This window comes from Oreochromis aureus, linkage group 10 (genome assembly GCF_013358895.1).
Source record: "Oreochromis aureus strain Israel breed Guangdong linkage group 10, ZZ_aureus, whole genome shotgun sequence".
Classification (NCBI taxonomy): domain Eukaryota; kingdom Metazoa; phylum Chordata; class Actinopteri; order Cichliformes; family Cichlidae; genus Oreochromis; species Oreochromis aureus.
In genome coordinates this window covers 21,435,681-21,450,689 of record NC_052951.1, presented here as the reverse complement: position 1 = coordinate 21,450,689, position 15,009 = coordinate 21,435,681, and the positions used below count along the sequence as shown (strand labels likewise).

The 15,009-nt window shown below is 38.1% G+C and overlaps 1 protein-coding gene across 1 annotated transcript in view; it reads right to left on the bottom strand.

Moving 5' to 3' along the window:
- Positions 1 to 277: 277 nt before the first annotated feature.
- The window catches only part of rad50 (RAD50 homolog, double strand break repair protein), a 30,567-nt gene continuing 15,835 nt past the window's right edge, over positions 278 to 15,009 (bottom strand). The window contains exons 24-28 of the mRNA XM_039618591.1: positions 13,028 to 13,150; positions 2,136 to 2,221; positions 1,890 to 2,032; positions 1,597 to 1,730; positions 278 to 916 (exon numbers count right to left, since the gene is read on the bottom strand). Coding sequence (XP_039474525.1) covers positions 730 to 916; positions 1,597 to 1,730; positions 1,890 to 2,032; positions 2,136 to 2,221; positions 13,028 to 13,150 — 673 coding nt within the window. The 3' untranslated portion in view covers positions 278 to 729. The remainder of the gene's footprint in view (positions 917 to 1,596; positions 1,731 to 1,889; positions 2,033 to 2,135; positions 2,222 to 13,027; positions 13,151 to 15,009) is intronic.

Genomic DNA, 15,009 nt, shown 5'->3' with positions numbered 1-15,009 from the left:
ACTTTGGTTTCCACTGAATGTTCTATAATTTCATTCTCTGACAAATGTACACCAGCTAAGAATTTCAAGTTGAATATTCCATTCATCACAATCTGATATGTGACTTATGTGTTTCTTTAGGGGCTTTTTCTTTAAAGGTATATATGAATTGCAATGTGTAATTTTCCCTATTTTTTTTAAGCAAAGCATGTGCTGTTGCTGAAAATGCCATCTGATGGCTGCTGGTCACTAGTCAGACTATGAATAACAGCAGAATTTCAATAAATATGTAGAAAAGTTTTGACAGGTTTTAGCAGTTTTATTTTTCCCCAAAAAACAAAAAACACAAAACAAACCCAAACAGCTCTTTTACTCAGGCTGGATTCCAGCACAACAAGCAAGCTCTTCATGGATTAGAATCAAACTTTTTGTTCTTAAATATTTCTGATGTTAAAAGCCTTTTGCTTTTGTTTTGCTGGCACTTCTTCCAACAGTTTCTTAAGGATAATTAGGGTTATAACAGATGTAAGGTTATTGACGACTGACCCCATAACAAACACTATCAACCGAACATGCCTTTGTATATCAGTTAAATTATAGTCAGTTATTAAACAAATGAGGTGCGAATGAGTTTTCTTCATGCCTCCTGAAAAGCAAACCTGAACGTGGTCTTTGCCCAAATAAAATCAAAGCAAAGAGATAAAGCATTAGTTTACATTTTCAAAGCAGCTTTTAGAATCACTTCAGTGCTCAGTGAAGATAGGATGAGAGGGAATTGATGCTGCACTTGGTGATTTCAGAGTTCTGGTCCTGGTTCTTACGGATACGATAGAAATGTTCAATGTAGCTGGATCGCCCGAGCAGCTCCACAAAGTCCTCGTCGTGAGTGATGATCAGCAGCTGGAAGTTGCGTTGGCGAGAGCGACTCTTAATGATTCTGAAGAAAACAGCAGGATATAAAGAGTTACATCCCACTGCAAGGAAGACATTGGCTGCCAAGGTATACAACTAGAAGTCTGTGTGTTTAATGTTTTGACATGTCGGATGCTGGCTTCTCCGTCCGATACGTTACACGGTCTGCTCCAGTAAAGCCAAAATAGTTCAACTTTTAAAGAGGAATGGGCAAATGCCAACCTTTACATCATGTAACACTTCACTGGGCACTGTGTAGTGACACAGTATGAGGCTTGAAGGATAGTACTAATCCTACTTTAAAAGAGAGGAGGGTTTTTTTACTACTGCAATAATTATAAAGTTCTTTTTAATTCAGTATCACCAGCTGTGTACTTCTTTTTATTTCCTGGTTTGAAGCCCATCTACTCCCCAGTATCTATAGCAACATATCTACATCAAAGGGGCCTTTTTTGGTACAAAGTTAACTTGGATTTAATAACAGCTTTTAAGCCCAAATGAGGTTCCAGATATGATGAGGCGGCTTATAAATCGGACCAAGCACATTAGACATTCCCTAAGTGTGTACTTTGACACTTTGCTACTTAAACTGTTTAAAGGATTTGGTTTTGAGGCTAAAGAGACATCTATCAGTTAATGTTAGGAGCTGTTGCTGTGGGTTTTCACAATTATAGCAGTAAGAATACTGAATTCGTATATACGCACTCTACAAGGGCATGTGCCAGTGACTCGATGTTCTCTCGGTCCAGGTTGGTTGTGGGCTCATCCAGAGCTAGGATCCCACAGTTCAGACAGAATGTCTCTGCCAGAGCTAGACGGATTATCAGCGATGCCAGTACCTGGAAACACGCAACCATATTTTTAAAGAGAAAGACAACAAAACGGTCACATGTTGTTTGATTCACTGAGAAGTTTGACCTTTTTACTGCATGTCACATGCAGGTATTCATGTGATGTTACCACAAAACAGGAAAAAAAAAAAACTTTTTTATTTTCACCTTCTGGCCAGCACTGCAGCGTCCTCTCATATCCAGAGCTGTGTCTCCTTTCACCATAACTACTCTGTAGTTGTAAACCCTCCGCCTCACTCCAGCAGATGAATTCTCATCCACATCAGATCTGATCTCCACATACTCAATATCTGGAGAGAGAAGAGAATAGATAAATGACAGTAAGGGGGGAAACAGTATTTCTGAAAATGCCACAAAATAATAATAGCTCTCTCTTGTTAATGTGAGACACACCTTGACCCCTGTAGGTGCTGCGCCATAGGTCTCGTATGATCTTATTGATTTCATCCATCTTCATACTGTGGAATTTCATGATGGTTCTGTGGAAAACAAATAAAATTAAAAGTTAATATACTGCTCAAAAAATTAAAGGAAAGGATCACAATGGGGAAAGAAATATTATACTGGATATCTCTACTGATATGGACTGGGTAATGTGCTAGGAATGAAAGAATATCAGGAAATTAAAATGATCAACCTACAGAGAGCTGAATTCAAAGACACCCTGAAAATCAAAGTGAAAAAATGATGCAGCAGGTTAGTCCATTTCAACTCAAGTTCAACTCAAAATACACTGAGTAGTTAGTATTGGCACATGTCTGCCTGACAATGTCAGGGCTCCTAATGAGATGACAGATGATGTCCTGGGGGACAGATGATGACCAGATCTGGACCAGGGCATCGCTGAGCTCCTGGACAGTCTGAGGTGCAACCTGGTCCCAGAGATGTTTTTCTGATTTAGGTCAGGCAAGTGTGGAGGCCAGTCAGTGGTCACTGACCCACCACTAAACTGGTCATGCTGAACAATGTGACAGGGACCATAATGTTCTCCATGGCTTCTCCAGACCTTTTCACATTATCAAATGTATTTAGGGTGAATCAGCTCTCATTTTGAAAAGCACAGGGTGTCAGAGGTCGATCTACCAATTTTGATATTCTGTGCCAAATGCTATTCACGCCTAACAGTGCCCGGCAGTGAGCACACTAGAGGAGGCCCACTAGAGGAGGCCCACTAAAGGATGCCGGGCCCTCAAGCCACCCTGATTGTTTGTTCAGAGACACTCACACGAGTGGCCTGCTAGGGCTCATTTTGTAGGATTCTGGCAGTGCTCATCTGGTTCCTCTTTGCACAAAAGTAGCAGATTATGATCCTACTGATGTGTTAAGGACCTCTAACAGCCCTGTCTAGCTGTCCTGGAGTAATTGCCCGTCTCGTGGAATTACCTCCATGCTTTAGATACTGTCCTGGAAGACACAGGAAATCTTCTTGCAATGGCACATATTGATGTGCCATCCTGGAGGAGTTGGACTACCTGTGCAATGTCTGTAGGGTCCAGGTCAATATCCCAAAGTTTATTTGGCTTTATGCTATATCCTGATTAAAAAGTGGTCTTTTAATTTTTGAGTCTTTTAATTATAAAGGATAAACCTAATTAAAGATAGATGTGTTTATCTACCAAAAAGCCACTTCTTCTAGACATTGCTGCATGGGACATCTAAGTTTACTGAAGTGCTATTTCCCTATTCGCAATCAGGTAAAAAGATTAAAACAGAACCATGATAGTGATTACTAAGTATTAAATTCTAAAAAAAACTTCAAGAACATATTAACAGGTCGCATCCTACCATTATGTGTGAAGTAGTTATTAAGCAATCCCTGTGTCTGTACATCTCCAAATATTTATCATTTATCCGACAGTGGATAAATGCGAAAAAAAAATGTTTGCACAAAATTGAAACATTCAAAAGAGAAGATGTAAAGACGATGCCAAATGGCAAATCATTTCTCTCAAAGTGAAATGTGTGAATAGCCATCATAAAGCTTTGCATAGGTTAAATTATTTTGCTACTGCATAAGCAGAAAATAAGCATCTGATCAACTGATTCCAAAAATGAAAAACAACAGCAACGTTTTTTATCTTTCAATAAATGTATCTATAATATTGACAGGATATGAAATCATACATAAGATACGAGCTCAACTGGATTTTTTTCACTTTCCTGAATACCAAGAAACTTTTGGTCTATAATCTAACAAACTGATTAGAAACATGAAATGTGGTTCGCAAAAAAAACTAGCGATAACAGTACAACTAACGGTACGCCTTCTGTAGACCATATATAGTGTATGAACCATGAAGTAAAAATAGAGATAGCAGAGCAAGTATCCACCTGTCCAACCTATTCTATCTTCTTTAGAGAACTGCTCATGCAACAAAAGGAAGGTGTGACTAATGACTTCTATTATGTGAGGGTGGTGTAATATTTGTCCCTTTAAAAAGTCATCCCATTTTGAGTTTTATTGTCTTGTAATATAATAATGCAGCATTTTTTTTTATATGAAAATACTGCATTAGCATTAGGTAACATTTAGTCTCAAAATGTCTACTAATATCCTAGAATATAACAGAAGTAAAGCAGGGCACTGTCTATCATCCATTGACTTTAGTAGGCTGACTTAATGTGATTAAGTTTCAAAAGTTCAGGATGTTTAGTGCAGAATTCAGTATTTTTTTGATGAACTTTGGTATAGAAATACTAAAACTGTTGTATTGTGATGATTGTCCAGTTCAGAAAAAAAATCCCAAAAGGTTGATTCTTTTCACCTAGCTTGCCAGGCCTCTGGAGAACTATAAGACATGTTGAGGAGGTAATTTAGCCATTTGAATCAGCTGTGTTGGATCAAGGACACATCTAAAACCTGCAGGACACCGGCCCTTGAGGCCTGGAGTTGCCCACCCCTGACCTAGACGTAGCGTTTTCAGTGGGAGAAATGTTTTGTCACTCATCCAAGTGACTTCTTCTCCGTCTCACAGTCAGGTGAGATGCAGTGGGCAGTCAGGCCCACTGCAGTGGGCTAGTTTCAGTCATTGTGCAAATGTACTGTTTATAAGGTTGGGCAAACCTGCAGTCAGCGGAGACTGAAGAAGTCACTTGAATGAGTGACGAAACGTTTCTCCCACTGAAAACGCTATGTCTAAGATGAACAGAATCAACCTTTTGGGATTTACTTACCTGGATGATTGAGCATGCATCAAGACATTCACAACAAAATGTTATTAAGTATTCTTTGTAGAACCTATTGCACATATAGGAGAAACATGAAGAGAAGGCTTTGCATTGCTTCAATACAGGCATGTTTTCAGGGTTGGCAGCAGAGCATAAACTGGACAGAAAACCAACTTTGACCAGGGGGCATTCAGCTCAAGTCACATTGCTAAAAACCCTTGCTATGCATATTTACAACAATATACACATAGTAAATTAATTGAAGACTGTAGACATTATTCTATGAATTTCTATGTATAAAAAGTGCCAAAATATCGGTCTTGGATTGTAGGAGCCCACAATATCCTCAACACATTCAACTAGTTTTGCAATTTTCAAGTAGGACCATGATTTAAAAACTAGCCGCATAAGCTGAAGAACGACCTCATTTTAATTTGAGATACGTGACGGGTACTACTCAAAGTCTGACGTGTATAGTCTCATGTGTTTAATGTCCTTCTCAATCAGGCTGATTACCATGAGTTCTGCACTAGCACTAAATTACCGTTGTGTATCATGTAGATGCAGCAGAAGAGGTAATTGTTGTCACTCAGATTTTCTGAGACTTTGCTTTGGTAATATAAACTGACATTCTGTACTCTCATTGGTAATCGCTTCAAAAAGGGTTAAAGATCATTAGTGGTTACTTCACCCCTTTTCACTGGAAGTTACTGAATCTCATTATACAGTAGCTACAAGTCATTTCCTTTGTTGACGACCGTTTACATTCACAAATCTACAGAGCCCGCTCTACATCTGTGACCCAGTAAACCTGGTATCTCTTAGAGATGCCCTCGCTTTCCCAGATGTGTTTAACCCTCTCAGGCTCAAATTAAGTTTTTGTTGCTAATGCAACTCAGAAGTCCTGCAGTGGTACTTCTGAGTAAAAAAAACTCATAAAATATGTATGTGGGGTAATCAGGTTGTTAGTTTTTAACTGTTGCAAATCTGCAACGCCTGCCTCGAGAGGGTTAAATACTGCTTGCAATGTATTCAAAACTGATTATCTAAGTTGAAAAGTATGAATCAGATTTCCTTCTTATAAAAAGTAAACAGGACTTAAAATGACTCACGCTCCTGTACAGACCTTTACCAATTAAAATTATACTTGGATAACTTTTTGCTTTTAATGAAAAGTTAGAGTGTGAGGCTTGAACTTTCATGGACTTCTGAAGAAGGGCATGAGAGAAAATGTTTAAGAACCGCTGAGCCAACACATTCAGACCATTATTTTGATTTGAATACAATGAAAGCTATGCTGACTCTTCAATAATTAGCAAACACAAACTCTTTACCCATATTCATTAAGTGACTTTCAACTACCTTCACTTTATTGAAAGTCACATTATCAGTGACTTCTAGCTTTTGCTCAGTTCTGCACAGACAATTTTTGCACACTGATTCATTTTTTTGCGTCCAAATCAAAACATCTTACCATAGAAACCGTTTTCTCTGTATTCAAATAGAAACTGTGACCTGGATGTAATGTCTGATGGAAGGCTCTATGCCTTGCTTGCAATCTTGATAACACTGCAGGCTGTCATGCCTTTTCTAACCCACACTTATGGGTAAATGATGCTTCTGCTCTCTTCAGATACCGTACTCAGATGATATCAGTGATGGTGAGCTCACACATCCTTACCAAGGCCTTTTATCCTTATTAAGTGTCTCTCAGAGTATCCTGATCTCCAAGAATAAACAGTTTGCAAACATGAATATATTTTTAATAGGTTTCCATTATTTTACATGAAAAATAAACAGAAAGAAAGGATAATTTAAAAAAAAAGCCTGATACACTGACAAATAAAAGTAACCGTTAGGTGCTTTGACTTGCTATAATACAGCTGCATTTAAATAGAAACCCAGACATAGCTGTACAACATTTGGCAAGGGCCTCACTGTGTACAATGTCATGCTTTGCTACCTTGCTGATAATTTTTCAATTATTTGCACATTTCAATCATGAAAATCAGCACTGCAAATGCTGAAGCCACATAAAAATGATGGCATTGATAGTAATGCGGTGATACAAAATAGGAAGTGAACTCTATGCTCTATGAGATGTTTTTTTTTTCTGTGCTTGGAAGGCTTGCATGCCGAGCAGGATATTTTTCACCACAATAGCAAATTTAGGTTAATTTAACAAGTTAATTAAATGTCTAAGTTTCTTTTTAGGTCATTTAAAACCTGTTGGAAAAAAACATCATCATTAGATAAGACTTCTTTTGAACCTTCAAAGTAAATGGATTAGCAGATAATACTAGTGATTCATCTACTAACCATTAACTGGTTAGTATGCAGCACTAAAAACAGACATGTACAATCTTTGTTTTTTGCATTAATTGTTGATAAGATCTTACTTCACCATTACTCAAGTCACAGGTATTGAACTGTGCTTAACACAAAAATAATACACATGTTAAATATTTTGTGCACTCTGAGAAAACTTTGAAAGACTCTGGCTGGGCCACTCTGAAAGATGGATTCTGCTGTGTCTTTCCTTTGATGTTTACATTCACTGTCCTGCTGCATCACCCGGCTTGAGACAGTAAGCCTAACATTATGTTTTAGGATTTTAGGTGGATATTGGTCATTTCAAAAAGCATAAAAAGTGATGAGTGCTCTTTGGAAGTAAATCAAAATCAGTTCCATTAATCCAGAAAAACAACCTGCCCTGGTAGTGGTAGACACACATCAGGTACAAAGCTACACAGTTAGCAACTCTGTTGTGACCTGCCACATTTATTCCAGTACATCTTTAACCGTTGCTGTGGGGGTTTGATCTAATCATTTTTATACTTTAACAGTTTCTGTGGGGGGATGTTTTGAGTTTTTGTAGTCATCTTTGTTGGAAAGTCTTTACACAATGACGTATGAGAAAAAATGGAAGCAAAACTCGGCATTAAGTTGAGTTGCTTAGCAAAACACTCGGGAAAAAACAGGCTCTGCAATTATTTAGCATTTGTTCCTGAAAAATTATTCAAACGATTAACTATGGATTTAAATTCCATTTTTTTAATCAATCTTACAATCCATTAGGATACAGTAAACTGGAAAGTTGAGAAAGTAAGTAAGCGTATTGTGAAAGTTCACAATATACCAGGTCTGGGGTATCAGACACAATTTGTTATGGGAGCTAAGATAACACAGAAAGATAACATATCATCTTAGCACATTACACCCTAACGTAAACTAGCTATATCTGTAACAAGCTATGGGCCTACAATTAAAAGTCAAAAGCCTGTATTGGTTTATATTTATGAAAGGCTTTAGCGACCTGAACTCAAAACAAGTGCTCACATCTTCACTCTGCACACACAAACATGCTTTCAAACCACTGACCGCACTGAATAGTTGAACTCTTTGCACACAAAGTGTACTGTTTCATACCTAACTCTAAGTTAGTCAAAGTTTGTTGCCATGAAATGTAGTGGGGGATGAGTATATGCAAGCAGAACATATAGGTCAAGAGCCAGGTAATTCCGAAAACTTATGCAAGTGTCGCATTATGTAAATCAGGCTGCTAGCTAGTCTGCAAATTGTAATCATAGGTGTAATTTAGCATTATTAGGCAGGTCAATATATATCTTTCTAAAGACAAACAGCATGAAGTAGCAAAGTGTCTGAACTAAAAACCAAGGATCTTTCATTGAAACTAATGACACATTATGAAAGTTTAAAATAAAATGTGCAAATGATTCATAGCTGCAGTTTATGAATGCAGTCACATAGAGTCTTGAAAAAAGTTTTCCCAAGATAAACTAACAGCATTATAAAGGCAACTATAAAAATAGACTGTGTTGAGCAGCAAAACGAGCTTTTTTAATATATTAATTTAAACTAATCTGCTTTTTGGAATCCATAGAATCTGTTTAGTTACTCAAGAGCCTGGTACTTCACATGAAAGACATGACTCATTAATAGATTCACTAAAGGCCACCTACTTCGAGCAAGACTGTGAAGTCACTGCAGTGGGGGCTGAGTAATCTTTTTTTTTTTTCCACTGAAGTGTCAACAAGACCACCACAGGAGGCAATACGTTCAATCAACGTCAATAAACAGAGATTATCTGGACAAGCTGATGTGATTTAACACATCAAGTGGAAAACTGCCCTGTGATCTAGTTGAAATTCTTGGAAGCACCATCCTCTGGGGTAAAGTGAGCCCTGCTTGTTATTAATAGGCTGTACAATTAGACATTTTGCTTCCCACAATTAAATGATCAAATGATATTTCAAATGTGTGCTCTGCCAACAAAGTGCAAAGCAAAAGCACTCAAGCACTCTTCAAATCACCGCTTGATGACGTGCCAATCACAGCTGTTTGCTGGCCTGCGAGACATGATATTTCCTGAATGCACTTGACTGAAGTGATATGCTGCAGATAACAGACCTGCATATCTCCACATCTATTAAGCTCACAAAGACGCACTGAAATCACCAACATAAGTGCATTCCATTTGGCCTTCTGTCCACTAAGCAAAAGAAGTACCTTCAGACCTCACAGAAATGATCAACCCCCTGGACAAAAAAATAATGTGATTATTTTTCCAAAGTCACAATAGCTGTCACGTATGCAAAACAAGGCAGATGAAAAAGAGAAGGATCTCTCAGTTGTAGCTTTGCTACAAGTTTTTTTCGCATCCATCATAAAGGTACAGTGAGTGTAGGAAAAGACTTTAAAGTTTGCTTCTAGGAAAGGCAAACAAAGTAAACACCTTATTTGACTGCAAAGATTAGCAGGAATGTAACACAATGTAAAAGTGTAAGCGATGCCCTGTTGATTTAATTTCGTTAAAATTCTTTTAATACATTTTTCTTCCAAAACTTTTGATGAATTTAGGTTAATAAGGAGAACTTCGATAAAGATTTTTCAAAAACAGGAAAAAAAGATAAATTTAACAAAAACCTCACTATGCAATACCAGTTAAACTGTATCAGATTTCAGCCTGCACTCGGCCACCAACTCAAAGTACTGGAAGACACTGACATCACTTCCCCCCCCGTCAATGCTGCTGACGTTCCAGCTATCAACCTAAAAACTCTGCGGTAGTTCTGGTGACCTAAATTCAAAGAGCCTCATCAGGAAGACAAGCACTGTCATTACAGTAAAACTACTAAAGCTTTTTTAGACAGAAGACGTGCATAAAACGTACCAATATTTCTTCCTGTAAGCAGGAAAGTGAAATGGTAAATGGCCTGCATTTGTATAGCGCTTTACTTAGTTCCTAAGGACCCCAAAGCGCTTTACACTACATTCAGTCATTTACCCTACATTCAGTCATTTACCCATTCACACACACATTCACACACTGGCAATGGCAAGCTACATTGTAGCCACAGCTGCCCTGGGGCGCACTGACAGAGGCGAGGCTGCCGGACACTGGCGCCACCGCGCCCTCTGACCACCACCAGTAGGCAAACATGGGGTTAGTATCTTGCCCAAGGATATTTGGCATGCAGCCAGGAGGCAGCCTGGGATCGAACCACCGACCTTCTGATTAGTGGAACCATAGGAACCGTAGGAACCATGCACATAGGAAAGGTGAATGGATGGTCTCTGAGTCGCACAAAGACATGGGGGGGGGGGGGGGTGGAACAAAAAAAATCTCAAATGTGGACTCACCAGACCAAAGCACAGATTTCCACTGGTCTAATGTCCATTCCTTGTTTTTCTTGGTCCAAACAAATCTCTTTTGCTTGTTGCTTTTCCTTAGTAGTGGTTTATTAGCAGCTATTTGACTATAAAGGACTGATTCGCACAGTCTCCTCTGAACATTTGATTTTGAGATGTGTCTGCTACTAGGACTCTATTTATCCTCAGCAGCAGAAGTAACTTATGGTCTTCCTTTCCTGGGCCGGTCCTCGTGTGAGCTAGTTTTGTTGTAGCATTTGATGTTTTTTGCAACTACACTTGGGGACACATTCAAAGTTTTAGCAATTTCCTAGACTGACTGACCTTTAGTTTTAAAAGTAATGATGGGCAGTCTCTTTACTTAGCTGATTGGTTCTTGCCATAATATGAATTCTAGGTAAGTAAATCTCAAAAGGTTGCTTCTGTTCGTCTGGATGGAACGTTTTCGGTTGGAAAAACATTTCGTCACTCATCCAAGTGACTTCTTCAGTCTCAGCTGACTGCAGGTTTCCCCAACCTTATAAACAGTACATTTGTACAATGACTGAAACTAGTCTACTGAATGAACAAATGGCTGTGAGGTCAGTTCCTTGATCAATAATTTGCAAATTGTCATGACCATTGATCAACAATCACAATGACAAAACATTTCTCCCACTGAAAACGCTATGTCCAGATGAAAAGAATCAACCTTTTGGGATGAATTCTAACAGTTGTCAAATAGGGCTATCAGTTGTGTACCAACCTGACTTCTGCACAACACAACTGAAGCTCCCAACCCCATTAAGAAGGCAAGAAATTCCAATAATGAACCCTGACAAGGCACACCTGTGAAGTGAAACAATTTCAGGTGACTACATCATGAAGCTCACTGACAGAAGGCCAAGGCTGTCAACAAACCAAGGGGTGGCTACTTTCAGGAATCTAAAATATAAAACATATTTAGAGCTATTTATCTTTTTTTTTTTTCGCTACATGACTCCATATATCTTGCTTCATATATTTGATGTCTTCAGTATGTATCTACAATGTAGAAAGTGGTAAATTAAAGAAAATCCATTAAATGAGAAGGTGTGTCCAAACTTTTGACTGGTCGTGTATGTTACTAGGTCACATTGGGTTTTTTCCCCGTTCTTTCATTTAAACCATCTTGTGAAATAAAAAAAAATTAAAAAATAGATGTGGAAAGTTGGTTTGCACTTTCTAACCAGCAGCCATGGATCCAACATTTTATAAAATGAAATTTTTAGTGTAGATGTTATGTGTGACTGAAGAAGAACACATCTCAGCAGATATTAATAAAACTGTACTTTGATGTGGAAATGAACCTCTCTCTAAGCAAAGTTTGAAATTGACGCAAGTGAATTTTTTCCCTCGGATATGCATAGACGTCCAATTAAGGCCTAAGTAGTTAATGAAGTTCTGACACAAGACATACTAGTACTGTTCAAACTGCAACAATGCAAACAGTACATCAACTCAGAAAGAAAGGTTCCATGTAATGTCTGAAGTTTACAACACCCTACTTAACTCAACTTTTACAGCCCTATAGTCCTACCAGAGCCCTGATGTCTACAAACCAAAAGCTCTTGGACATTCCTAGAGAGAGGCTAATAAGCAGAGGTGATAGGGCCTGTTTATCTGTGAAACAATCTGCTTTCTCACATTAAAGCTGCCCAATCTCTCAGTCATTTTCAAAACGCTGTAAAAACCTATCTATTTTTACTTGCTTTATCCTGGCTTTTTATTGTACAAACACAGACACATTTACTTCTATAACTTTTTTTATTGAATGATTTTTGTTTTTTTAAACTGAGGTTTGTATATTTATAATTGAGGTTTATGGTTTTTATTGCATATATCTGCATATATTTATTGTAGACTCACTGATAGATATGTATTATGTATATTTTGTGTAGCATGTATAGCACTTCTTGATCTCTGATGAAGACTCACAAGTCTCACATTAACAAGTTACTGCTCTAATACAACGGAACATGTCAACGACTCTGAACTCCTGACACACATTTCTCTATGCATTTCATATGTTATTTATCTGTGGTTTTACCCTGAAACTAATCAGTCTCATCTGTTTCAGTACGTGTCACCATACACTTCCATTTTCCCAAGCTGAGTAAACAGCTGACTAAACTGCTTAGCCATGTTTCTGCAAGTGACACCCTCTTATACGTGAGGGAAAAAGCACAAAAATCTGCGCAAGATAGAACTGCGATAATTTGCATCAGTTGACACTGTCATTTCCAGTTGGCATTGCAAAGTATCAGAAAATATGGTAGAAATCTTTCTTTATTCAACAAAGCTGTCAAATGAAAACTATTTACAGAATTTTAAAAGAAGACCAGAAATCAGATGTTATGTATGGAGAACTATTTTTTGTTAATACCCACAAGCTGTATATATGCACATGTTAGGACAAAACTTACTGATCAAGAGCCTTGTAGTAGAGATCCAGGTCCTTAATGACCAGTTCTGTGGTCCTCATTGTAATCATCTTGTTTCTGTAGCGCTCATCAGCTTTGTCATACTGATCCTCTCGCAGCTCTTTCCTGTAAGTATAATAATAATAATAATAATAATTGCACTTTTAGTTTAATGATAAATCGTTGAATAAAAGACAAATAATGACATTGTTTTCTGTTACTGTTTCTCAACACTACCCATGGTTTTGATAACTTCATTTTTTAACTTAAACCACTTTTAGTACACTAGGACACGTCAGTACTACAGTATTGTTTAATTAAAAGACCATGTCAGTCGTCTAATGCAGCGGTCCCCAACCCCTGGTTGTTTAGTACCGGGCCGCGAGAGTTGAGGCCCAGGTGTGAAATTTGTGGTTTTCAGGGTTTTTATCATTAACTCGGTTTCCCTGGGTCTTTTCCCGTGTGTTATGAATAAATTTTCTTTTTTTTTTGGTACCGGGCCGCACAGAAAAAATAAATAACTTCCTATTGCACGATCACCTGTCTTTGCTTTTAAAAGAGTTTGAGCGCTATTTCCCAATCACAAAAGACCCACGAACTGACAAGGAATGGATCTGCGACTCATTTATCAATAAACCGGGTGAATCCAGCATGTCTGTGCAAGAAGAAGATCAACTGTTGGAGATCACAACAGGCCTTAAAAGTATGTTCGAGACATCAACTTTGCTGGTATTCTGGATAAAAGTTGTGGCAGAACACCCCTGCCTTTTGTTTCCATTTCCGACATCATATCTGTGTGAAGCGGGGTTTTCTGCAGTTACAGCTACCAAAACAAAATCGCGGAGCAGACTAAGCATAAGCAACACACTTCGGGTGTCTCTGTCCCCCATTACGCCCAGGTGGGATCGTCTCGTTGCAGAGAAACAAGCACAGGGCTCTCATTGATTTAGCGTTATGGCGAATTATATATTTTCAAGTACTTTATATTTGTTTTGTAGTTGTGTGTCTTATTTTGAAAGAAATATTTAACTGTTACCATAGCGACCAGAGAGCATTAAGGGGCAGAGAGGAGTATGTTACTCTCAATGTTGTTGGCGCATTTCAGGAGGATGCTACTTTGCAATTATTATTATATTTACAAGATACCGCAGCTTTTGTCTTGGTCATATCATTTTATTTTGTTGTATTTAACCGCGACACCTTAATGGTCGGTCCCTGAAAATACTGTCTGACATTAAATTGGTCCATGTCGCAAAAAAGGTTGGGGACCGCTGGTCTAATGTCTAACATACAAGTGCACTACTACACTCAGACAATGTTTGCCAACATCAAGTGTAAAATGAAAAATTGGTATGCAAGATTTTGTTCAATCAAATATACACCGAGACAATTAAAGATGATCTTAACTTACCTCTTATTTTATGTTTGCATATTTATGTGCCTTATGATTTACCTACACATGTCAAATTACATGCTTGAAAAGTTGACTTTGTAAGCTGGACTAATTCACATAGCTTAACATCCCATTGCCTTTGAGTACATTTTTACAATTATTAAATGTTTGATACAGTCCTTAAATACAGCAAAATATTAGTCCAGTTTTGCTCCACCACATACATGTCATTTTAGTCAACTGCCAGATCATTCCCAGTAGGGAATAATATGGGCCATATTATACCGTTCACGGTAATACCGTTGTAATTTTAGGCAATGACAAGAAAATGAAATATGGCGATAGAATGTGGGTAAAACGCCTTATGTATGAATTCTGGTTGTGCTTACTGACCTCCAACCAATTTTATGTTGTACATGGCGAGAAGCCTCAAATCTGTCAAAAAATGTTTCAGTACGACTTTGGTAAGCTACGAAGCCGCACTGCTTGATGGATTGTTGGAGCATCCATGACCACCTGACCACCTCCTGTGGTCAGGAGCCTCGCGGAGTAATATGTACTGTGCTTCAACATAATATTACTGTATTGTGTG